Source organism: Oryzias melastigma, linkage group LG16 (genome assembly GCF_002922805.2).
Source record: "Oryzias melastigma strain HK-1 linkage group LG16, ASM292280v2, whole genome shotgun sequence".
Taxonomy (NCBI): Eukaryota; Metazoa; Chordata; class Actinopteri; order Beloniformes; family Adrianichthyidae; genus Oryzias; species Oryzias melastigma.
Window position 1 is genome coordinate 25,620,290 of NC_050527.1, and position 23,931 is coordinate 25,644,220.

The window sequence follows — 23,931 nt, forward strand, 5'->3', positions numbered from 1 at the left end:
GAAAATAAAATAAAAATGTACAATTATGAAAAAAAAATCCAACAATTTACAAGAGAAAAAAATACATTTATGCAAAAAAATATTTTATATCGTTTTTTTCTAAATTAAATATTATATTTAGCCTTTAAAATGTTCCAACAATGACAATCAAACATTTGCATGTTTAATTTAAGTTTCAGACGATTCGGTGAAATAGATGCAGCGCTCAAGAATCTTGCTTAATCTAATTCACTTTTTTAAATAAAATGTTTTAATTTTTATCATAATTCTACCATTTCTTTTCTAAAAGTTATGTCTTTGTTGTAATAAAAAAAATTATCATAATTTTACAAATTTATTTTCATAAAACAGTTACTTTTTTATCATAATTCTACAACTTTTTTCAAATGGTTGTGCAACTTTGTGAAAAATTCTCACTTTAAAAGTTTATTTTCATAAAATCTTGACCTTTTTCTCATAATTTTAGGAATTTATTCTCTTTAAATTATTAGTTTTTTTCTCATAATTTAACACTGTTTTTAAAATAGTTTTACAAAGAAATTCTCTTAATTTTACAATTTTATTTTCATAAAATTTAAAAAAAAATCTCATAATTTTACCACTTTTTAAAAATAGTTGTACACCTTTATTCTCTTAATTTTACTACTTTATCTTCATAAAATTTTGACTTTTCATACATTCATTCACTTTTTTCCTCATAATTTTATAATTTTTTCTAATGGTTGTTCATCTTTTTTATTCTTGTAATTTTAAAAGTTTATTTTCATTAAAGTTCGATTTTTTTCTCACCACTTTTTTCCTCTTAATCTTAGGAATTTATTCTGTTAAAATAATTTATTTTCTTTCTCATAATTTTGACAAAAGTTGTATTACTTTATTTTATTAAAACATCTTGTAGTTTATAACTTTTTCTTCATAAAATGTTCTCTTTTTTCTTATAGTTTTAACATTTTTTCCTCTTAATCTTAGGAATTTATTCTGTTAAAATTATTACTTTCTTTCTCATAATTTTATGTTTTTTTCATATTTTCACACCATTTTTCAACACCTTATCCTTTTTTTTCTTTTATGATGACACTAATACTCTGTCGTGACTCGGTATCATCAGATGAAATGATCAGATCGGGACTGACAAACCTGATCAGGACTTCCCTAATTTAATCTCTGCTGGATATGATTTACTCTGTAGTTTTTTCACAGTTTTTTAATTGTTAGGTTTGTAATAAAACATGAATGATTCTAGATCAGCTGGAACTCATGTCTCATCATAAATGACATTATTAAGAGTTTTTTTGTTTTTCTTCAGAGGAAGTCTCTTCACTCTTGAATTTGGTTCAGAGTCTGTTTTGTTTTAACTGATTTAAGTTTGGATCAAAGACAGATTTTGGTTTAAGTCAGCGGCTCTGCTCTGACCCGTCTCCAGAATCTGGGTCAGTCCTACACGCCCGTCAACGGCTGGAGGGACGCGCTGCAGCCGGACTCATCCTCAGACCCGTCCGACCCCCCTCTGCCTCCGGTGTGGGACTGGGCCCTGCAGTACGGCGCCGAGCGACGAGCCTGTTTCACCCAGCCGGTGCCCCCCACCCCGCCACTGCAGCCGCTGCTCAACGGAAACCTCAACACCAAACCGGACGCTCACAGGGTACGGAGAAGTTTCTGATTTTCTGTTGGAAAAATCCAGATGTGAATCATTCTGAGAGTTGTGTTTGGATCCGTTTATGTCAGCCGGCTGACTCCGCCCCCGGCTCGGTGTTCCTGCTCTCCCGGGGCTCCTTCACCTGTCCTGCAAACCTGCCTCCATGGCGCAGCAGCGCTTCAGGCGTTTACAAGAAGAGCCACCGGAGGGCGCCGTCCACAGAGAACGTGCCCGGCCTGGAGAGGCTGCTGAAGGCGTGGAGCCTGACCGCCACGTTTGGACCTCAGGGACCCGCCGACGCCTACGAGCCCTTACTGCCCCTCCTCCTGGGGCCCTGCATGGGCCTGTGGAGGGAGTGCTACCTCCGGGGGGCGCTCCACGCTCAGGTACCAGTCTTTGCTGGTTTCATTTCTCTCCGGGTTTAAATGATCCACAAAAAGGTTTTGATGAGAAGCTTATAATAAAATACAGCTTTCCTCAGGAATTTGTGGATTTCTCCTCAAATTTCCACTTAAATCCACAAATTTAAAGCAGAAATCTGTCAAAAATCCCAACCTGACACTAACTCCACCGCGGTCTGACAAAGAAGAAAACCCTTCAGGGTCTGATTGCAGCTAAAGTGGGAGCTTTTGATGTTCCCACTCATGTTCTGGATCAGCAGCTCCTAATAAGGAGATGCTGCGTCTGCTGTTCCCATGGTAACGGTAAGAATAGATGAGGAGCACTCACCTACTTCAGCGACGGGCTGAATTCATGTGGAATTTCTCACATGAAACGTTACATTTAAAGGTTGTCGTGAGTCTTTTGCCATTTTTGGATGTTGGGGTTTAATCTAAAGTCCTCACAATATTTTTAGATTTATAATAAAATATCTGGAATTATTTAGGATTCATGAAAAGCATCACAGAAAAGGAGAAAAGTTAAGTCACATCAACTGCAGTTTTTGTCTATGTTTTCGCTCTCATTATTATTATTATTCAGATTGTTCCAATTTCTTCCTAAATATTTTGCTCTCTGATCAATCAGGACACGAGCCGGTTCAATGTGAGACAATATTGTCACGGAACGCCTCTAAATTCTCTTATTTTTGAGGGTAAATCAATCAAACTCTGTAAAAATTTGCAGCTGCTTTAAACTTTATTTGTAAAGGAACAGTTAACCCTTTGGAACGGACGCTGCCGTTCAGCTGTGGTTTTAGTGTTTATCATGGCTACAAAATGAGATTTACGTCCATCTCTCCCCTCACGTTATCCTCTAATTCTGTCGCTTCTCTAAACGAACCCATCGCACAGGGGACGTTTGATTTGTTGTCCGGGTACGCTCAATTCATTCAGTCAAGTAGACATATTTCTATGAGAGTTGTAAGAGCTGTAAGCTCGTTAGTCTCCAAATAGATACATTATTTACACAGTTTCTGAACAATATTGTGATTTATAGTTGAAAATAAAACCCAATCAATGGTAAAAGTGAAACAAATAGATTCATTTTTATGAAAAAGTACCTAAAAAAAGGCTAATGGAGGGAAGATTGGAAGTGAGGATGAAGATGTACAAGCTAAAATTAATCATCTTTAACTTGCACTTAACTGAAATGTTTTTGCCTTTATTTTTAACAAATTGTAAATAATTGAATATCTCCAGTTGCCGGATGTCCCTATGAAGGTCCATATTTCTGCTCCCTTAATGTTACGTGGACCAATCTTCATCTCAGTATAACACACGTATCAGTTCCTGCTTTTGTGTTGTTAGTGTCCGTTTAACCAAGTGATAAAGTCAGAGAAACTGTTTAATTTGTTTGATTAGTCACCTGCGGTTTCACTGCACAAAAATGTGAGGAATGAAGGTTTCTCTCACCGAGTAATTGCGATTTGATTTGATTTATTTACGCATATAAAAAGGACAAAAAAAATACAAGCAAAATAAAGAATACAAAAAGTAAAATCATGTGATGGCGTGGTAACACATCTGTCAAAAGAATAAAAAATATACATTAAGTAAACAGAGAATTAAACCAAATAACTCTGAGAAAACGATTCCAAAATCAAATTGATTTTATGAAAATTAATTTGGCAAATATTTTAATATTACTTTTATTTAACCAAACCCCATTTTTATACCTTCAGATCAAAAATTGTGTTGGTTATTTTTATTTCTTGGAAATTTGAACCATAATTCATCACATTATTCCGTTACTGACAAGTAATCGTTCTGAAATTGAAGGATTTTGTTTTTTCTTCGCCCTTAGGGCTTGAATTAGGCAGCGACATTGCTCCTAATTTGTCTTAAAAAGGTCTTAAAAAGGTCTTAAATGTAACGAAGAACCGTGTAGGAACCGTGACGACTGACCCGGCGAGTTAACCGCTAACCGCTGCTCTCTACCCTCAGGCCTTCTCCCATCCCGTCTCCTCCAACCACCTCCACCCCGTGGAGCGTCTGGCTCAGGAGGTGCAGCAGCTCAAGGATAAGCTCGCCCAGTTGTCCCCCGGTACGGATCTGGACCCCCCCACAGTGACGCCCGAACCGCGGCGCACCGACGCCAACCTGAACCAGAACACCAACAACGCCACCTTCCTCTTCTCCGCCTCCAAGCCCCGGTCGGTGGGCAGAGCAGCGCCTCCACCCACGTCCGTCTCCAGGGCCCCGCCCCCCAGCTCCACCCCGGCGCCCAGGCCTGGCGGGAAAGACTTGGGGGGCAGTAACAAGCACACCTTTCTGTTCGGACACTCCTCAGACGGTCGCAGCGACTCTCGGTACCACCCCCTCCCAAACGCCAAGCTGCCCAAGAGCAACGGCTCGTCGCTGGCCTCCTGAACCCGCCCCCCACCGCCGTGTTTTCCACCAGGTTCCAGATGTAATCAGTGATGAGTTCAAGAACCGCCTGTTCTGCTGAAAAACTGAGCGCTGGGTTTGCTCCCTGAACCAAAGGGAGGGACTGGGAACGCGTCCGTTTATCTAGAAACGCCTTCAAGAAGAGCGAGGGAGCGCTATTTTTACCCCTCTTATCCACAGAGGACAGATAAAGACGGAACCAGGAGCCGGCCCAAGCAGCGGGCCGCCGGGGCTGCTGGGAATTCCACTTGGAATTTAGGACACGGGAGCTATTCTAGTGCAGAACCTCCACCTCAGTGTTATTTCCTGGTTCTGGATTGGGCTGCGGTCCACTCAGAACATCTGTTTTTTACTCCTCAGTTCTGTTATTGAATCCTGAAGACTGTTCACAGAAGAGGGAGGCGGAGCTTCAAACGGGTTGAGTGTTAAGTAGATGCAGAGGCTTCGGTTCCACTTCCTGCTGCTCGCTCACCCGCCAGGGCGGCGATCCTCATCCACATGCACGCTCACGGCGGGATGCCAACGCTTTAGTTCGTCTTCCATGGACAAGAACATGTTTCCTCTGCTTTCGTTGGGTTTCTCCTCGCTCGTCAGGATTATTTAAATATTTTGGTATGAACATCAAATGTTTGTTTTTTACAGCCTTCATGCTTTGATCTGCATATTTCTGCTCTTTATATCATGAGTTTCTCTGAATAAAACCACGTCACTCACACGCTCACAAACGTTTATTTTATAGACAAAATAAATATTTCAAACACTGGAAAGCAGCATGGCACGGTCGGACGGTAAACCCCAACATTTAACGGTTTGATGTACAAAAAAAGACTTCAGCAGAGCTCGTCTGACAGGAAATGTTCAAATACAGAAGATGGAGTCCTGTGAAAACCAAAAGTGCATGCTGTTGAAGAACGCGAGTCCTCCATCCACACGGCAGTGCTCTCAGGTTCCGTTAGAGTCCGGCGTGGAGCTTCAGCCCCACCGGCTCCCGTGCTGCTTCCCGGCGCTCTGCGGCTCCGGCAGCACGCCGCAGGGTCCGTACAGGCACCCCGAGGACGACGGGCCCAGGCCCCCCAGCTGACGGATGGACTTGCACATGGGGCAGGGGTAGTCGGAGAGGCCCTCGATGTCCTCGAAGGCCAGGTTGACGATCTGGTCGCAGCAGGGGTTGCAGTAAAGATGGCCGCAGGAGAGGCGCTTGAGGCGGGAGCCGTAGGAGATGCAGCACTGGCAGTGCGGCAGGTCCGGACCCAGAGACAGAGAACCGGTCAGGGAGCTGCTCTCCAGACTGCCGGCCTGGCTGGAGCTCAGCTTGGTGGGGGACCTGAGGAGGAAGAGGTACGGCAGGCGTGAAGGGGCTTCAATGCATGGTTAATAAAACATCAAAGCTCATCTGACCTTTAGTACCAAGAACTCTCCACCTTTAGTCCTCGGTATTCTCTGAACTCACGGGTTCCTTTACCGATCAAAACAGCTGTTTACGATGACGTAAGAATCACTCGGACCCCCTTAATATTATATCATCCATTCAAAGTTTTAGGAGGTTTCAAAAAGTTTAGCTTAGAAATTTTAAGAGTTATGGCACAAAAATGTGAGACTCATGCGAATAAATCCTTCAAATTGAGTTTAGTGGAGCCTCACCTGAATTGTTTTTTCCACTTTGTTTTGTTTGCTTTTTTGGGGATTTATATTTTTTTTTCCTTTTTGTCACTACATGTTTGATCATTGTTATAAATGCAAAAAAAAACCTGTTGGATCACAATTTTTATGATTTTTGCTGTAAAAAATGCTAAATTCACTTCTTGGAATTAAGGTTTTTGGACAGTTTCAGGTTTGTTAAGAAACTATTGTATACAATCTTTTCAAAAAGAAGGAGCATTTCCCAAAAAACAGTTTTAAAGATAAATTATTAAAAGAAATAGTAGAGTCGGAAAAAAAAGCTCAAAAAGGTCCCAGAATACGAAGGGTTAAAAAGAACTAACCCTTCGTAATTAAAATAGTTTTGGACTGAAACTGTTTTATTTATATTTTTAATTCAAACTACAGTTCCACAACAACATGACGTTCTTTTCAGTCTTTTAAACCAGAAGTTATACAATTAAAGCTTTTTCATTACTTATATGTTTGAACATTTTATTTATTTATTTTTAACCAGAGCCGGAAGTTTCTGCTAAAAACTGAAAAACTAAAAAAGTTCATGATTACATTTCTGATTTAACAGTTTGAATTTATATGGATTTGTCTAAAAAATTATATTCTAAAAGCTGTTGGTTTTGAAAAACTTCCCAAAGCTTGAAATAAGGTGGAGCTTTTATTTTGAAAATCTGGAATAAAAACACAGAAACTGACAGAAAAAAAAACATTTTTTAGTAAAAAATAAAAATAGTTTTAAAAGAAACAAACTTATAAATGTGATCAACCAAAATTCAGTTTTCAAGCATTTTTTTCAGAAATTCCAGTGCTACTTTACCTCGATTTATCTTTATTTTATATTAAACTTTTATATTAAAGATTATGCCACAGAATTAGCTATAATTTCATCCCCAAGGCAAGAATCTGCTGGACAGTTAAATCTAGAGAGACCTGGCAATTTTTCATTGACTTAAAAAAAAAACAGCTTTTCATTTAAAATTCATTAAATGTTTTTTAATTTAGCAGAAATCAACTCATTGATATTAACAATAAAAACAAAATGTTTGTCTTGAGAAAACTACAGAGAAAATGTTTGACTTCTGAAAAATGTGATGTAATCACTTGTGGTTTTCTGCAGCATCAGTTGCTAAAATGTTTCATTTTATTATTAAGAATGAATTAAAATGCTACTTTGTTTGATAACATACTGTAGGTAAAATAGTCAAAAACATCAAAGTTAGGGAAGGAAATGACTTGAAGAAGAGTGTACAAATGTTAAACCGTATGATAAATACACATAAAAACCCTAGTTAGAACATTTTTTAAAACCACTATAGAGAATATAAAACTGCGATGGACTGGCGACCTGTCCAGGGTGTACCCCGCCTTCACCCATCAGCAGCCGGGTTAGGCTCCGGCACCCCGCGACCCCGAAAGGGAAGAAGCGGTTAAGAAGATGGATGGATGGATGGAGAATATAAAAATTGCTTTGAGGTGCTGATTATCTGAGTTATGAAACTTTGAAAATATTTTAAAGAAGAGCTTAGAACCCTAAAACACATCCCATAATATCCAGATCAGTGAATTGTGTATTTTTTTCCTCTGCCGGCACATATGGATAAAGATCTGACTAAATGAGCTGCATTTGTTTTCTGCTGACGCTGCAGCCCAGACTGAGGGTGTGGCCACACGCCGTCAGCCAATCAGCATCTTCTGATGAAAGGTTTCCAGGTGAGAGAGGAGGCGGGTCTTTATCTCAAACACCATCAGGATGATTTCAGGTTTCTCCCACAAAGATTTTCAAATGCTTTCAAAATCCCTCCCTACTTTTTTTAAAACTGTAAATTAGAAGTCACAGATTTCTCAAAAATTAAAACCTAACATGAAAATTTTATGAAATTTTACAAAACCTTTTTACAAATTATTGTGTTCTGGCCATGAAAACGTGGATAATTAATGAAGTATTTACATTTTTTCACATAAGAAATCATTAAACGCAATGCATTGTGGTCTATGTTCGCCAATCAGGTCTGCAAATTTTTCATAGAGACTTCTGGGAAATTTTTAGGGCACTGAATTTTTCAGGCGCCTTAAAGGGACCATAACATGATTTTTTAAGCCTTTCAGAGTGAACTATATCTATATATCATCATATATTACCTTTGGAACACTAAAAAACAAATGATCTATGAAATTTGAGTTAATTTTGGAGAATTTTTTCCTACACAGAAGTAAAACGACTCGATTCCTGAAGCTCCGCCTGCCGCTGCGTGTGTTCACAACACAAATAGGCTTATATTTTAGCTGGCTATCAACTTCAGCGTTTTCAGCTATCAGCTTCCGTCTTTTTAGCTATTAATTTCAGCATCTTCAGCGACAAAGTTCCGCTTACAGCATTCACACTAGCATTATCACAGGTAATGCTATAAATCTAGTTCATAATTATGTTAAAAAGTTACAATGTTAAAATGTTTATCTTGTTCGGCCCGCGACCTGAGGTGTGTATTATTTATTTATTTTTTTTTTTACAGGCTGCAACCATTTCCATTAAAAACCCACAATTTTGCAATTACCCTGTTTAAATTAAATCCTAATTATGTGAATATACATAAACCAACTCACAGGATAAGTCATTCAGAAACATGGCGATGGATATGAACAATATTTTTGTTTACAGCAGATACATTCATATTTTTGTCCTCCCACTAGCACTCATGATCATCTATCAAAGGCGACGTCGGCGTCTTATTCAGGCCGTGGAGCGGCGAGCTACATGGGAGCAGCTATAGATGAAGGGATTCTGGGAAATCGTGGATTTTAAGGAGGAACTGTGGATCCCACAGTTCTGCATGACACGCTCAACTTTAGATGAGCTGTGTGATGCTGTGAGTATGTGGTTGATGGTCATGTGACTCATTTGATTCAGAAAAAGTGTTTCCATATGCAGTTTTGTGAAATATGCCACCTCCTCCAAGCCCCAAAAATGTTTTTTTTTCCCGATAAATGTGAGTTTTAGTTTCCATTAGGCAAATTTATAATCGCAAATCCATTTTTCACAATTTCATAGTCAATGGTAACACAGCTACTGTTCTCCTGAACATAATGGACTCCTTGCGTAGTGCACAGGATTCAGGAGGATGAACAATATCTCTGAATATACCTTGTTGAATAAGTGTTTTCTATGACCCGTCACTCACAGCATACCCCTAGATAAAAATGTGCACAAACATTTTTACTTTATGGACTCCTTTTTTTCAAAATTCTCACAAATGACCGTTTTACAGATTTGATATTTCCTGTGAAACATCTGCGTGTCCCATATAGTAATAGTCCCACAAACGATCATTTTAATAGTCGACTAATCACTGATTATTTTTTCCGATAAGTCGACTAATCAGGTCATGCACGAAGTGGATGTAAAACACACATCATTAGCTTTTAACTAACTAAAAACTACATATATAGCATTACCTGTGATAATGCTAGTGTGAATGCTGTGAGCTGAATTTGACTGCATAAGATGCTGAAGTTGATAACTAAAAAGGCTGATAGCAGAAAACAGTGAAGCTGTTAGGCAGCTAAAATATTAGTTCAATGCCAAATTAGCCTAAAAAATTGAAAAAACTTTGAGTTAGCCAAAACAGCTAGAATGTAGCTGAAATATTAGCTACATTAAAAAACAGCCTAAAAAATAAAACTCAAGTTAACCAACATGGTTACCATGTAGCTGAAATGTTACCTAAACTCTAAAATAGCCTAAAAAAAAGCCTAAGTTAGCCAAAATAGCCTAAAAAACCTGAAAAAACCCTAAATTGACCAAAAAAGCTAAAATATAGGTGAAATATTAGCTAAACTCCAAATTAGCCTTAAAAACAAAACAAAAAAAAGCCTAAATTAGCCAAAATAGCTAGCATAATGCCATTACTCTCAACTTTACTACACTCTGACTCCATATAATATAAATTATTGACTAATAGACTATTAAATTAGTCGTCAACTATTTGAATAGTTGATTAGTTGTGGCGGCCCTATAATCCCGTACAGGTTTGACTCTATTCTCTGGAAGACCGCCGGTGTCTGTTTTAGTTGTGATTTAGGCATTAAGTGAAGGAGTTGTGATGGTTAATTAATGTTTAGTCGTTTTGGTGCTTCCTAAACAGTTAAAGCAACCCCATATCACTATACTACCACCACATGGTGCAACTCTTTCACCAAACTTGAATCAGCTAATAAAATATGAAATGTTCCTGAGCCCAGACTGTTTTCTGGAAGATGAAATCACAAAAACAAGACGGCGGCAGCAGCAGGTTTTTCTGGTGATCTCCTGAGAACAGATTTAAAAACAAAACCATAAACTAACAGGTCAGACTGGAGCAGGCAGAGAGGGCGGAGCTTCCAGATGGTTGCTCAACGACTGACTGCTGGGTTCCTCATAAATGGGGGGGACTGAAGCCACAGAACATGAAGGAGGAAACCTGTTGTCATAACAACCGCTCCCTCCAATCCCTGACATCATTTTTATGTAAACACTTCACATTATGTCATGAAGAAAAATCTGAAATCAGGACAGATTAACGCGCGGGATTATCAGGAGAGATTCGGATCTGGAGGAAGCAGAAAATCTCCGATATTTCTTTGTAAAAACCCCGAGAGAGCCGCGAATGTTCCGGAACAAAAGCTCACCTCGAGGAGGAAGAGTCAGATCTGAAGCAGTCGAAGCTGAAGGCAGCGAGGATCCTCCACAGCAGATCCATGCCCGCCGCTCTCATGGTCAGACGCGCATCTCATCCACCTGTGCGCGCGCTCGCGGCGCCTCGGACCCCCCACGTCCGGCCCCCCCTCACAGGTCCTCAAAACGCAGCGCTGAGAGGAGGAAGGAGCATCTTCATCATCTGCTGGCATCCGAGGCGTCTGCGCCTTTGGCTTCTGCTCCTCAACGCGGAGGGCGCAGCCAGTCCACGCATGTGCGGGAGGGGAGGCCACGCCCCCTCAACGTCTAAATACGCGCTCCAGATAAACAGACATTTTTCTACAATCACACGGAGAGATTTGAAAAGCTCTCTAGGAAACAAAAACGTCATTATTATTATTTTTCTATTTAAGAAAGTCATAAAACGCAGATTTGAGAATTAACCTGCAGAACATGTTTATTGTTTTATTCAGCTTCAGATAATTAAATGTCTTAAAAACTCTCCAATAAAATGACAATTAAAATATAATTTTGTTTAATTTTATCAAGATTTTCCAGACAAACCATAAATAAAACCAAAACACTGAAACGTGGCCTACTAAAAAAAATAAAAAAGTAAAATGTATTTTAAATTATGAAAGTATTTTTTTTTATTTAATTTTAACAGCTATCTCTGATTCTAATTTTATCAAAACTACTAAAAGGCGGATTTCTTTGTGAGAAAAAGTGTTTTTAATTGAAAAAAAACAGCAGTAAAGCACGGCAGTGGAAGGATCATCAGCAAACGTTTATTATTGCAGCTTTGTCATCTGTAATCGACTCTGTAAAGCCACTTTGGGATCTTTAATCTTCACATGCAGAGAAACAACAACAGTGGAGAACCTTTCAACAAAAACGAGCTTGCGAACTTTAACAGAACTCACAGCAGGACATCAGCAGAAGAAGATGGAAGGAAGGCTACGTCTAACTTCATGTATTTAAGGTCAGAGTTCATGATCCAGCAGCCAGAAAGAGATTTTTGGACATACTTGGATCCAACAACAGTCAAACATGGTGGTGGTGTTGTGGTGGCATGGGCCGATATATGAAACTATGAATTCTCAAGAACTAACAATTACCTCATTAATCACAAAGATCTTTAGCTCAAGAATAAAATGTCAATAAATAAAATCAGAAATCCCTTTATTATGATTATTGTTTGCACAACAAAAATTGTTGCTTAAAGAATTAAAGGATACGTAAAACTTGATGTCGAACAAAGTAAAATTTAAATATAAAAACGAAAAAATAATGTGCAAAATGAAAATAAAGCTTTACATATTGCACTTTCCTGAGCCAAAGAGCACAAATGTATGATAATATTATAGATGTTATTTATTTATAATATTTCTGGGGCAGAATCTTGTAAAACCATTAATAAAAACTGATGTTATAAACATTTTAAAAATATTTTTTGAAAAGTTAAATTGAAGAGGCAGTTCTTGTAGGAATAAATGGATATTTGTTTAATTTTTGTGAATAAAAGCTTTTCAAGTTTTTTATGTAAAAAGATTTTTTTTTGTCTTTCAGAAATCCAGTGTTTTATTTTCTAGAATAATCTCAGTAATATTTCTATATTTCATAATCTGTCCACCAGATGGCGACAAACCTGCGTTAGAGCCAGAAAAAAGCTGGAGCGCCATCATTAATTATCTTATTTATTATTCTTTTCCTAAATCGTCTTTTATCCGTTCGTTTCATGAATGTTACCCTGGAGTTTATATATCCCGCTTGCTTTATTGAAATCAAGTGAACATTTGCACAGACAGCAGAGGGAGAAGCAACAGATGAAATATTTACCTTCAACAATTTCCTATTCAATCCAACTTTATTTATAAAACAACAGTCCAGGTTGAGTTCAGGCTCCGCAAAATAAAATCAGTCATTCTAAAGTTATCAAAACCAAACAATTTAATATTTTTATTGTTTTTATAAGACCAAATTTATGTGAAAAGGTGCATTCAAGAGTTAACGAGGGAAGAAGAAATCACCTTCTACTGGGAAGATTTGGGAGAAACCTCCAGCAGACTCCATGAGGGTGATGAAATAAAAGGAAAAATTGAAATTTCAGTCAAAACAAAAGGCTTAAAACAGCACAATTCATCGGGAAAGTATGGAATGTTCTGCAATAAATCGAAGTCTTTCTATTCAAAGCTTGATATAAATCATTTTTAAATGTTTTTTTAGCAGGCAGCTCTGAAAAGAAGCTGAAAATTCTTCCTCCAGTTTTCATTCAGACTGCCTGCAGCCTCCTCTGGATCCGCTTTTCGAGCTGCAGGAGCACGCGCCCTGCTGACAGCAGCTGATCAATAGAGGCGATAACAGCTGAAAGCCTGAAGGCCGTGAAAGCATCATCGGGTCTGAGTGCTGCTGATGACAGTGGAGGGCAGCTGCCACGCACGCGCGCAGGCAGAGGTGAATATAAGGGTTCATCTGTCCATGGAATCAGCTGTTTTATGGATCCTGTCGCCATGGGAACCAGAGATGACATGCTCTGCAGAGGGTCACGCGCTCAAGTGATTTGTGTGAACCTGAATGTCAGAACAGTTTTGTGTTATAATCCTTTAAAAAATGAAATCCCAAAAATATTTTTACATTTTGTTTAAATAAAAATAATCTGTCAGTCTTTTTCCACCAGGGGCGTCCTCGTGATCCCCTAACAGGCCAATTACTGGCACGAGTCCAAACACGTGCGCGCGGGAGGCTCGACTGGCGCTCGTCACTGCGCCAAATGAAAGGGGGAAAAAAACGCGCGTTTGCACCTGAATAAAATGTGACGCGGAGGCCTCATCTGAGACCCTTCTGTATCTGAGAGGAAGAGGAGGAAGAGGAGGAGGCGGCTGTGACTCCGTGCGCAGCTCCGCGGTGCTACGTCAGCGTCCATCACAGGAGCGCACGCGGGAGCGCCTTTCTCCTCCTCCAGCTCTCCGGTGACTCCCTGCTCCGCGCGCATCTTGGTCACCCTGGCACGCGCTCATCCTCCCGCCTCAGAAAGGTAAGATTTCGGAGTTCGATCTGACACGAACCGAATCCGATCAGATTTGGATTTGCGGTTGTTTGGAGAGGCGCGCGCGCACGAGCAGAATGTCCCTAACAAACATTCATTTGTCGGTGCCTGCCGTGGACCACGATGAAACACACCGTGTTTCATCGTGGTCCACGGCAGGCACCGACAACAAGAGACATTTCTGGATGCGCCTTTTTTGGCGTAAATGCGCCAAACCCGCTCGGATACCCGAACCCCCACATGTCCTTGCGTCTCCTTCTCCCCTCCAAGAGCACAAATTCAACCCGAATCTCTCTTCTCTTTCACATTTCACAACCTGAAGTTTTTCTTTTTCTTTTAAATCCGTGAATGTGCGGTCTGAGCGCGCGCGCAGCTGCGGGATCCAGTCCTGCGTGGTGCGTCAAAATGACCTTGTGGAGATCCAGCGGGGGGAAAGTGTGATGGAGAAGGAGTGAAGGGGGCCGCGTTCGGTTTCATTTGAGATGCTGCGGGATTTCAGACTGCACCCCCCACCCACCCATATTGGCATTTAAACTGCGGTTCTGCTGCGGGGGGGCTGATGCTGTGAAGGACACCGAGACACTGAGGAACATGGATGTTCTCCATGATTCTGCTGGAATACTTCCTGTTCAGTTTGGGGTCTGGCGGGATATTTTTGGCTCCACCTTTTTTTTTTTCCTTTTTTTTGGGAAGTAGATAATTCTCCCCAGTTATTGTCACTCCACCTTAAAAAAAAACCCTAATTAGCTCTCAGTATATGTCAGGCTCACCTCAGGTTGTCATAAGCTCCGCCCCCTTGCTGACTGTATGTTTTTATAATGGCGGTTAAATCATAAAAACAAATCTGTGAATTATTTGACCTTTCACCTTTACATGTTTATTATCCTTTAAGGGTTTGACCCGCAGGTCGGTTCAGTCCAAAGTCATGGATCAATCATTTATCAGAATTTGTTTTATTTTCTTTAAGAAAAACTCAGACAAACCACACAGATAAATACGAAAGAGGATTAGGGCCAAAGAGACCAAAAAGGCCATGGAAGATTCAGATTTTAATCTCAGAATTCTGACATTAAAGTGTAAGAATTAGGTCAGAATTCAGACTTTTTTCTCAGAATTCTGACTTTAATTTCAGAATTTTGACTTTAATCTCAAAATTCTGAGATTAAAGTCAGAATTATAATATTTAATGTAAAAAATTCTGACTTTAATATCAGAATTCTGAGATAAAGGAATTCTTAGATTAAAGTATAAGAATTATGTCAGAATTCTGACTTTTTCCTTGGAAATCTGAGATTAAATGTCAAAATTATGAGAAAAAAGTCAGAATTATAATATTAAATGTCATAAATTCTGACTTTAATCTCAGAATTCTGAGATAAGAATTATGTCAGAATTCTGACTTTTTCCTCAGAACTCTGAGATTAAATGTAAAAATTCAGAGAAAAAGTCAGAATTATGACGGAATGTCCAAAATTCTGACTTTAATCTCAGAATTCTGAGATTAAAGTACAAGAATTAGGTCAGAATTCTAACTTTTTTCTCAGAATTCTGATTTTAATTTCAGAATTCTGACTTAAATCTCAGAATTCTGGGATTAAAGTCAGAATTTCTAGAGGGCTTTTTTCTATGTTTTCGCCGTGGCCCTAGTCCTCTTCCATGGATCAAAGCCTCTTCTAGTCTGTGTACTTCTATGAAATATTCAGTGTTCTCTGGTGGGGTCAGTTTAAAGGCAGAAACATTTTGTGCGGCTGTTTGAGCGTCAGACATTTAGAAATAAAGAGTTGGTTACCAGTTAGACATCCTTAAACCCCCACGCCAATGAAAATTGTGTTTTTAACATCTTATTGTTGCAATTTTCTGATGATGGAAGCTGAAATTTGAATTTCTTGGTATTTTTTTAATTCAAATTGTGAATCAGGAGCAGATGAATCACTAGTTCTGATTGCAGACCAATAGATCCATGAACGTCTTTGTTTTCCTCGTCTGAACTGGAATCTGGATCTAAACTCTACGGCTGGATTCCTCCAATGTTGCTCACCATTTGTGTTGCACTGCTAATGTTGGGGGTGTGAGGGCCCGTAAGCTAGCAGGAGCACATGTAAACAGAGAGATTCAACTCAATTTCTAATGAACTCCTGCTGCTCTGCAGAAACTATGTCCTAAAAAAAGGACTGTTTTTCAAATGTATTTTGGCTAAAAACGGCATCATCATAATTGATTTCATTTTAAGGCTCAAACTTCATCTCAGCTCTGTTTCCTGCATTCAGAACCTGAATATCTCCCTTCTGCTGCACTCCACTGAATGAACTCTTTTTATCTACAGAGAACATTTGGGGTTTTTCAGTGATGAAATGTGAAGGACTGGAGCTCTGAGAATCGGTCTGTTGGGTTCAAATTTGGCTGAACAGCATTTTTCCCTCCCGTAGTCAGGAAGAAAAATCCTGTTTTTCTGACCGTTTCCACTTTGTTTATGTAAACAATGAGTCTTCCTACAGAGCAGTCTGTCATGGTGTTCCACTGGGTACTACTATCTGTCATGGTGTTCCACTGGGTACTACTATCTGTCATGGTGTTCCACAGGGTACTACTATCTGTCATGGTGTTCCACAGGGTACTACTATCAGTCATGGTGTTCCAGAGGGTACTACTATCAGTCATGGTGTTCCACTGGGTACTACAATCTGTCATGGTGTTCCACTGGGTACTACTATCTGTCATGGTGTTCCACTGGGTACTACTATCTGTCATGGTGTTCCACTGGGTACTACTATCTGTCATGGTGTTCTATGTGGGTCAATCTGTCATGCTTTCCCACAAAGCTCTATCTGTCATGGTGTTCCACTTTGTTCTATCTATCATGGTGTTTTATAGGGTACTATCTGTCATGGTGTTTCACAATGCTCTATCTGTCTTAGTGTTCCACAGAGCTTTATCTGTCATGGTGTTCCACAGGGCTCCATTCCTCATAGTGTTCCATAGGGTTCTATCTGTCATGGTGTTCTACAGGGTTCTATCTGTCATGGTGTTCCACAGTGTCTTTATCTGTCATGGTGCTTCACTTTGTTCCATCTATCACAGTGTTTCATAGGGTTCTGTCTGTTATGTGTTCCACAGGGCTTTATCTGTCATGGTTTTCCCCAGGGCTCTATCTGTCATGGTGTTCCAGATGGCTCTATCTGTCATAGTTTTCCACTTGGTTCTATCTGTCATGGTGTTCCACAGGTCTCTATCCATCATGGTGTTCCACTTGGCTCTATCTAAAGCTCATGGATGTAGGGATTCTGGCTCAACATTAAATGTTCTTTCAAAATTAGGAATATCAGATGCAGAATCACAAAGTTGACGTAAGAAAGAGGTTCCAAATACAAGTTTAGTTTAAAAAAAGATGAAACAAGAATCTGGAACTCAAGAAACTACAGAGTATAAAAACGGACAGTTTCTACTAACAGTCATTTCAAACAAGATGAACTCTGGAAAATAACAAGTGGAGTTGATCAATAAGATCTCCCCAGTGCCACAGTTCTGACCCGCCATGGGATCCACCAACGCCACAGAACACGTGTAACTCCACCATCCATTGATCTTCAGCGCTGACCTGAGCCTGGAACAAACCCGGCTCTGAATCCATGCAGACTTCAGGAGCTCTGAGCATCAGACTAAAAACCCCGTGAAGCGGCTCTCATTTTCTGCCTGCTGCCTCTACAGTTTGGGTCCACATTCGTCCTGTCACGAGCCACACCTCGCCTGTCTCCGGGTGCTGGCAGCAAATGGGCCAAACTCATTAGCACATCCGTCAATAAAAAGAAGAGAGGCTGCAGAGCTGAGAAAAAGTCGTCGAGATCCACGAGTATCACAGCTGTTCCACGTAGATGTGTGGGAAAAACGTCTTTTCATCTGTTTTTGTTCCTCCTGCTGGAGGATTCCACTCTGACAGAGATTTACTGAGGCTGAGCAGCGATCGATGGCCTTTCTCCACATGTGCAGCCGAGGAGGGGCTGACGACCGCCTCTCTATTAACCACTGACAGCCCCCGTTTCATCTGCTGCTTCATGAGGAGGTGCTGCTAACTATCACTCACCGCTGTTGTCACGACGACACTGAGTGGCTCCACAAACCACCTGCACCCCCAAAAAATCCCTTTAAATCTTCAGACACACCCAGGTGTCAGAATTCTGGGACAACATCACACCTGTGACGAGATTAGAAACGCCAAAACTCGACGGTGATGCAAACCGACGAAAGAGGAGAGTTTCATCCTGTGACGTCTGAGCAGAACTGCAGCAGATCCATCATCGCCTCCTCATCCCTGCAGCGTGTTCCAGAAGGCTTTCTGTTGGTGAGATCAATGTGTGACGCCGCTATTTCCCGTTTTCTGTCCGAACCGAAACGTCTCAGCATCAGAGACCTCAGCAGATAACATCTGCAGGGGAGAGTGAAAAAACAAGCCTGCAGACAAAAGAGATTATTTTCAGATCAATGCATGTAGGGAAAAACTCAGTTTCATGTTTCTAAAAAACACAAAAGCAAAACCAAATTTTGAAAATTCCAACGCTCTGAGGATGACCACTCAAAGGTGAAATGTCAGTGAAGTGAAAGCTGAAGTACAGCAACACAAAATCACTTAATTATTGACATCCTTTAGTGACGTTGGATCTAATAAAAGAAGATTCGTCGCTGAAAAAGACTTAAAAAACGAAGAAGAAGAAATTCTCATTGAAACTTAAAAAAAATCTGCTGTAAATTTTAAGGACCAATTTACAGTAACAGGGCTGCACGGTGGCGCAGTGGTTAGCGCTCTTGCCTCACAGCGAGAAGGCCCCGGTTCGAATCCCGGCTGGGACCTTTCTGTGTGGAGTTTGCATGTTCTCCCCGTGCATGCGTGGGTTTTCACCGGGGACTCCGGCTTCCTCCCACCGTCCAAAAACATGCTTCATAGGTGAATTGGTGACTCTGAATTGCCCCTAGGTGTGAATGTGAGAGTGAATGTGTGTGATTGAGGCCCTGAGACAGACTGGCGACCTGTCCAGGGTGTACCCCGCCTTCGCCCTTCAGTAGCCGGGATAGGCTCCGGCACCCCCGTGACCCCGAAAGGGACTAAGCGGTCAAGAAGATGGATGGAATTTACAGTAACAAACTAATGTGAGTTGGAGAAAAACTGTGCTTCAAGTGATAAAAACTCAATAAAACAATAAAAAATAACACTTGATGTTTTTAATTTGACATTTTAATGACAGTCTTTAACTTGGAAAGCTGTGAACGCCAGAGAACCTAAGAACAGTTTTTTCTCTGGACTTTAAGGTTAATTTGTACATTTTTGTTTATTTATTTTGGGTAACAGCAATTAACAGAGACAGAGTACACCACATTTCATTTTCAATTCCCCTGATTAATGTGTATCAAAATGTTTTCAATTTAGAATCGGATTACTTATATTTATAGATTGTTTCCATAAATCTGAGGATGTCTCTGTTTTATTATTCTTACCTGATAAAAAAACTGTTTACTGTCTCACTTTTGATCTGTTTTCATAGCGTTCCCAATGTTTTTTTTTTAATATAATTTTGCAGTTTATAGCCAAAATTGAAAAAAAAAAAAGGTTGTTTTCAAGGACATAGTTTCTGCAGAACAACAGGAGATCATTAGAAATTCCTCTCTGAGTTGTGGGCGGGACTGTTGGCGCAGAGCAACCCCGTCTCCCCTTCCTGTCACCCATCTGTTTGCACTCTCTCCTGCTAGCTTACAGCCCCTCACAACCCTTATATTAGTGGCGCAACAAAAATGGCGAGCAACAACTGAACTATCCAGCTTTACAGTTTTAATTGAGATTCCAGCTCAGGTGAGGAAGACAAAGACGTACATGGATCTATTTGACTGCAAGTGGATGAATCAGAATGGAGCTTGTAGCCTTGCCAAGGGTATTTTCTACATCCCAAATATGATTTTTCTCCAACTGCATTTTTTTTCTGCTCCTAAATCACAACAACTTGAATAAAGAAATGCTCAGAAATGTAATTTGAGCTGATTTTTTTTCCTTTTTTTTAAATAAATGTCCTCCGTCATCACAAAAATGCCACAAAAACACATAAAAACCCAATTTTTATTGATGTGGGTCTTAATTCTGTTAGTTCCTGTTTGTTAGAAAGTCCTGGATTTAGTAGGAAGTTTTAAATTGAGCAGAAAAGCTACAAATAAAGGGAAATTGTTCAAATTGAAGTGAAACTTTTAACTTTTCTTTTTATAGTTTCTGGAAAAGTTTCAATAATTCGGTATATTTTTAATAATTTGCAAACTTTCTCAAAGTATTGGAAGCAGAAAAAGATTTGTTGAATTGAAAGCTGCTGCTTTCAATTCAGGTTAATTCTCGGTTAATTTCTCTTTTACCTCATTCATTTATGCAGCATTTACGTTTTAATGAATGCAAAACCCAGTAAACTCGTCAGGTTCTCTGCGACCTGAGGATACTTGTGTAAGAACGATTAAACGACATGAAGTCCCTCTGAGGAGGGCTTTACCGGCGCTCCTCATCAGGATTCCTCTCAGGCTGTCGGCTGGAGGGAAGCTCTGCTTCGTATTCAGGACTGTTCCCTGAAGCGTTTGCGGCGTGGCTCTCCGTGCAGAGGGACGAGCTCCAACCGCAGCCACTCTGATGTGAATCCATGTCATTGTTTGTGGACTGCAGCTGGTTGCTCCCCTTCAGTTGGCGTTGCAGCGAGCAAAGCCAAAATGGATGCAGAATGCTGACGTCATGGTTTCTGTCATGGTGTTGCTCCCTGACTGGCAGTCAGCAGTAGTCGCTGTAGTCGTTGGGTGGATCAGAGGTCACGGCGGGGATGGCCCTGATGTGAGGGAGAAAGTGGGCCGAACCGCCGCAGATCACAACCGTCCATCACGGCTGAGGAGGTTGTTTTACGGCCACAAGGACGGCCGCCCGGCCGTCCTTGTGGCCGTAAAACAACCTCCTCAGCCTCCTTCAAGGATTCTCAGGCCAGTTTGTGTTCCGCAGCGAGACATTCATCTCCAGTGTACGTCTCCCAATTATCACGCACTACTTATTTCTGAGGTGTGTAGTTGTCGTGGTAACGTACAAAAACCTGAAACCATGAATAACGTTTCTGTACCTGCTGCTCGTCCACTGCTGTCCCCTCCATCAACCCATCCATGGGTTCTAGGACCATTTTCTGATAATAGAGGAAGAAGAAAATTCAGCTCAAAGCTGCATTTCTGAGGATTTCTTTATTCAAATTGTTATGAATCAGGAGCTGACGAAAAAAGGAAACTGGAGAAAAGTGATGTAGAAAATATGCTACAAGCTCCATTCTGATGCATCCACTTGCAGACAAATCGATCCATAAACGTCTTTGTTTTCTCTGGAATCTGGATGTAAACTGTACAGCTGGATAGCTCTGATGTTGCTCGCCATTTTTGTTGCACCGATATTATTAGGTTGGGAGTGTGAGGGGATGAAAGCTAGTGAGAAAGCATGTTAACAGATTTGTGACAGGAAAGGGGGGCGGGGTTGGTTTACATCAGGGGCGTCAAACTCCGTCAAATGAGGGACCAAAATTCAAAACACACATTAGGTCACAGGTTGGACGGAATAAAACATTAAAACCATACATTTTAACATAATCATGAACTAGATATATACCATTACCAGAGATAATGCTAGTAATGCTATAAGCTGAATTTGGCTGCTGAAGATGCTAGCACTGATAGCTTAAAATGCTAAAGCTAATAGCTGAAAACGCTGAAGCTGATAGCCAGCTAAAATATTAGCTAAATGCCAAATTAGCCTAAAAAAACAAACAAAAAAACCATAGGTTAGCCAAAATGGCTAGCATGTAGCTTAAAAAATTACTAAACTTCAAAATAGCCTAAAAAATTGAAAAAATAAAAATAAATTAGCCAAAATAGCTAATATGTAGCTGAAATATTAGCTAAAATGCTCAGGATGCAGGCAGGCTGGCACAAACAATACTTTGCACTGAGTGAGGCTCTCTGCAGCGCTTAAGTGTCCTATGGGGGATTCACAAATGAGTCAGCTGAGCAGCATCCAGGAACTGTGAGCTGGGGCTGCTGGGAAATGAAGTGCAGTCAGTACTTTGGAGACTGCTTCCGCCGGTGACCAGAGGGGGAGACAGCGCTGACTCCTCACATTAGCAACTCTAACCACTTCCTTCTCTAGATTTATACACCTTAAGGACAAGAAAGCAGCTGGCATCGCCTCACACAGGCTAAAGTATTTGTTGTAATTTCAAACTTAATCTGTAGATGGCGCTCTTTGTATGAGCGGAATGTCATTCCTCCTAAAGACTTTCTGTCTCATCTGGAGTCGATGAACATATTTTGTGAATTTGAGAAATCTTTACAAATTTTTCAAACTTTGATCACTAGTTTGAACAGTTGCCATGGTGATTGTATGAGGGGGCGGGGCTAAAGGTTCATTGGTGACCGTGTAACTGCTAAATTTGAGATGTAGCCTGATTTTGATGGTTTTATGTAGATATTAAGAAATGATTAGGTTGTAAATTTACTACTACTAGATAGCAACTATAACAGATAATATTTATTCAGTTATATGTCCTAACATGTTTTAAAATACACGTGTCAGTCTGGTAAATGACGATGCAAGATTATAAAAAGTCTCTAACCTTTGACCTTTGAGATGCCCTTGGATCAGGGAGCTGCTGACACAAACCTTCAGAGCAGCCGATCCGGCTGCAGCTTTTGTGGTGTCTTCATCTCACCTCCTCCATGCTGACCTCCTTCTGCAGCTAAAGTCAGAAACGCTTCCATTTAGCAGAGCTGATGCGACACAAACAACCTGAATGTGAGCGTAGGTGTTTGTTGATGGAGCGGGAGCGTGGGCCAACAACCCACAATGCAATGCAAACAGAGAGGTTGGGGTTCTGGAGGATTTTGAGGAATAATCTCAGCGATGGACAGAAATATCCAGAAACAGGCAGAGAGGAGCCGACATGTTCTGCAGCTAAACTGAGTCATTCTCATGAGAGTCTGGAACAGCCGTTCTTTCACGACAAGAGCTGCAGATCTCCACGTAGGTGAAGAAAAAAATGTTTTCCTCATGAATTAGCGAAGACACGTTTCAGAGAAGAGCAGAGCAGAAATCTGAAGGTTTTCCTGCCAGTCGGGTTTCTGCTTTGCGCTCTAATCCATCAGGACAAGGAACTCTGCAGCACATTACAGACATCTGCAGCTCCAGGATTCACCAGCAGCACACTTCTACTCACGCACGTGCACACACACACACACACAAGACTGTCAGTCTGCAGAACCTGCTGAGAACAATCTAGAACACATGTCAAAGATCCGGCCCACTAGATCATTTTGTTTCATTTTTATTAACGGCCCGATGTTTTCTTGCGCTGGTTACGTATTGAAGCGACACTACGATTATGGAAACTGAGGCCCAATCCGAATTCTTCCCTTTTTCTACATTTAGTCGTCCAAACGGAGATTTATGGAAAAATAGTGCCTCCGAATTCAGACGTCATTTTCGCTCGATGATGTCACCAATAGTCACCGCTCAGCTAGCGTTAGCCCTGAGCTACCAGCGCTCAAATATGCATAACAACAGCGGTTTGATACCTTTAAAAAGGTCATGATACAGCTAAAAAGTAATTAATTACATTTAAATGATCTCTTTGTATGTCAAGATAAGTGACAGAGGGCTGTGGTTCTATCATTTCATCAATATCCTTGATATCAGGCTGCTTTAAGCCTAACTAACACCAAAAGTACAACTAGTTTACTACTGGAATATATTTTTGCTCACTAGTTAACCAGTAATGTCAAACACAGTAAAGAAAACTGAATGATTTGATTTGTTTTTGCTAGAAAGCACAAATTTGAATTTTGTTTTCAGGCTTTTTCAGCATCATGTTCATATTTGGATCATTTTACCAGGATTTATCTTATGGAGATCAAAATCTTTTGGGATACTTATAGTGTATTTTTTCATATGAAATGACATAAAAGTGAAGGAATTTGAGTGTTTTTTTACGTTTAGTTTATTTCTAAATTGTTTAATTTTAACAGCATATATTTTTATAGAGTAAAATATTGAAAGTTATTTAAG

General features: G+C 40.3%; 2 protein-coding genes across 2 annotated transcripts in view; both read left to right on the forward strand.

Annotated features, from left to right (window-relative positions):
* Positions 1 to 5,179, forward strand: part of mtmr11 (myotubularin related protein 11) — a 42,952-nt gene extending 37,773 nt beyond the window's left edge. The window contains exons 15-17 of the mRNA XM_024258205.2: positions 1,424 to 1,642; positions 1,726 to 2,022; positions 4,021 to 5,179. Of these exons, the coding sequence (XP_024113973.1) occupies positions 1,424 to 1,642; positions 1,726 to 2,022; positions 4,021 to 4,446 (942 nt within the window). The 3' untranslated portion in view covers positions 4,447 to 5,179. The remainder of the gene's footprint in view (positions 1 to 1,423; positions 1,643 to 1,725; positions 2,023 to 4,020) is intronic.
* An 8,374-nt stretch (positions 5,180 to 13,553) lies between these two features.
* Positions 13,554 to 23,931, forward strand: part of sv2a (synaptic vesicle glycoprotein 2A) — a 40,779-nt gene continuing 30,401 nt past the window's right edge. Inside the window, exon 1 of the mRNA XM_024258204.2 lies at positions 13,554 to 13,820. The gene's annotated coding sequence lies outside the window, so the exon portion shown is untranslated. The remainder of the gene's footprint in view (positions 13,821 to 23,931) is intronic.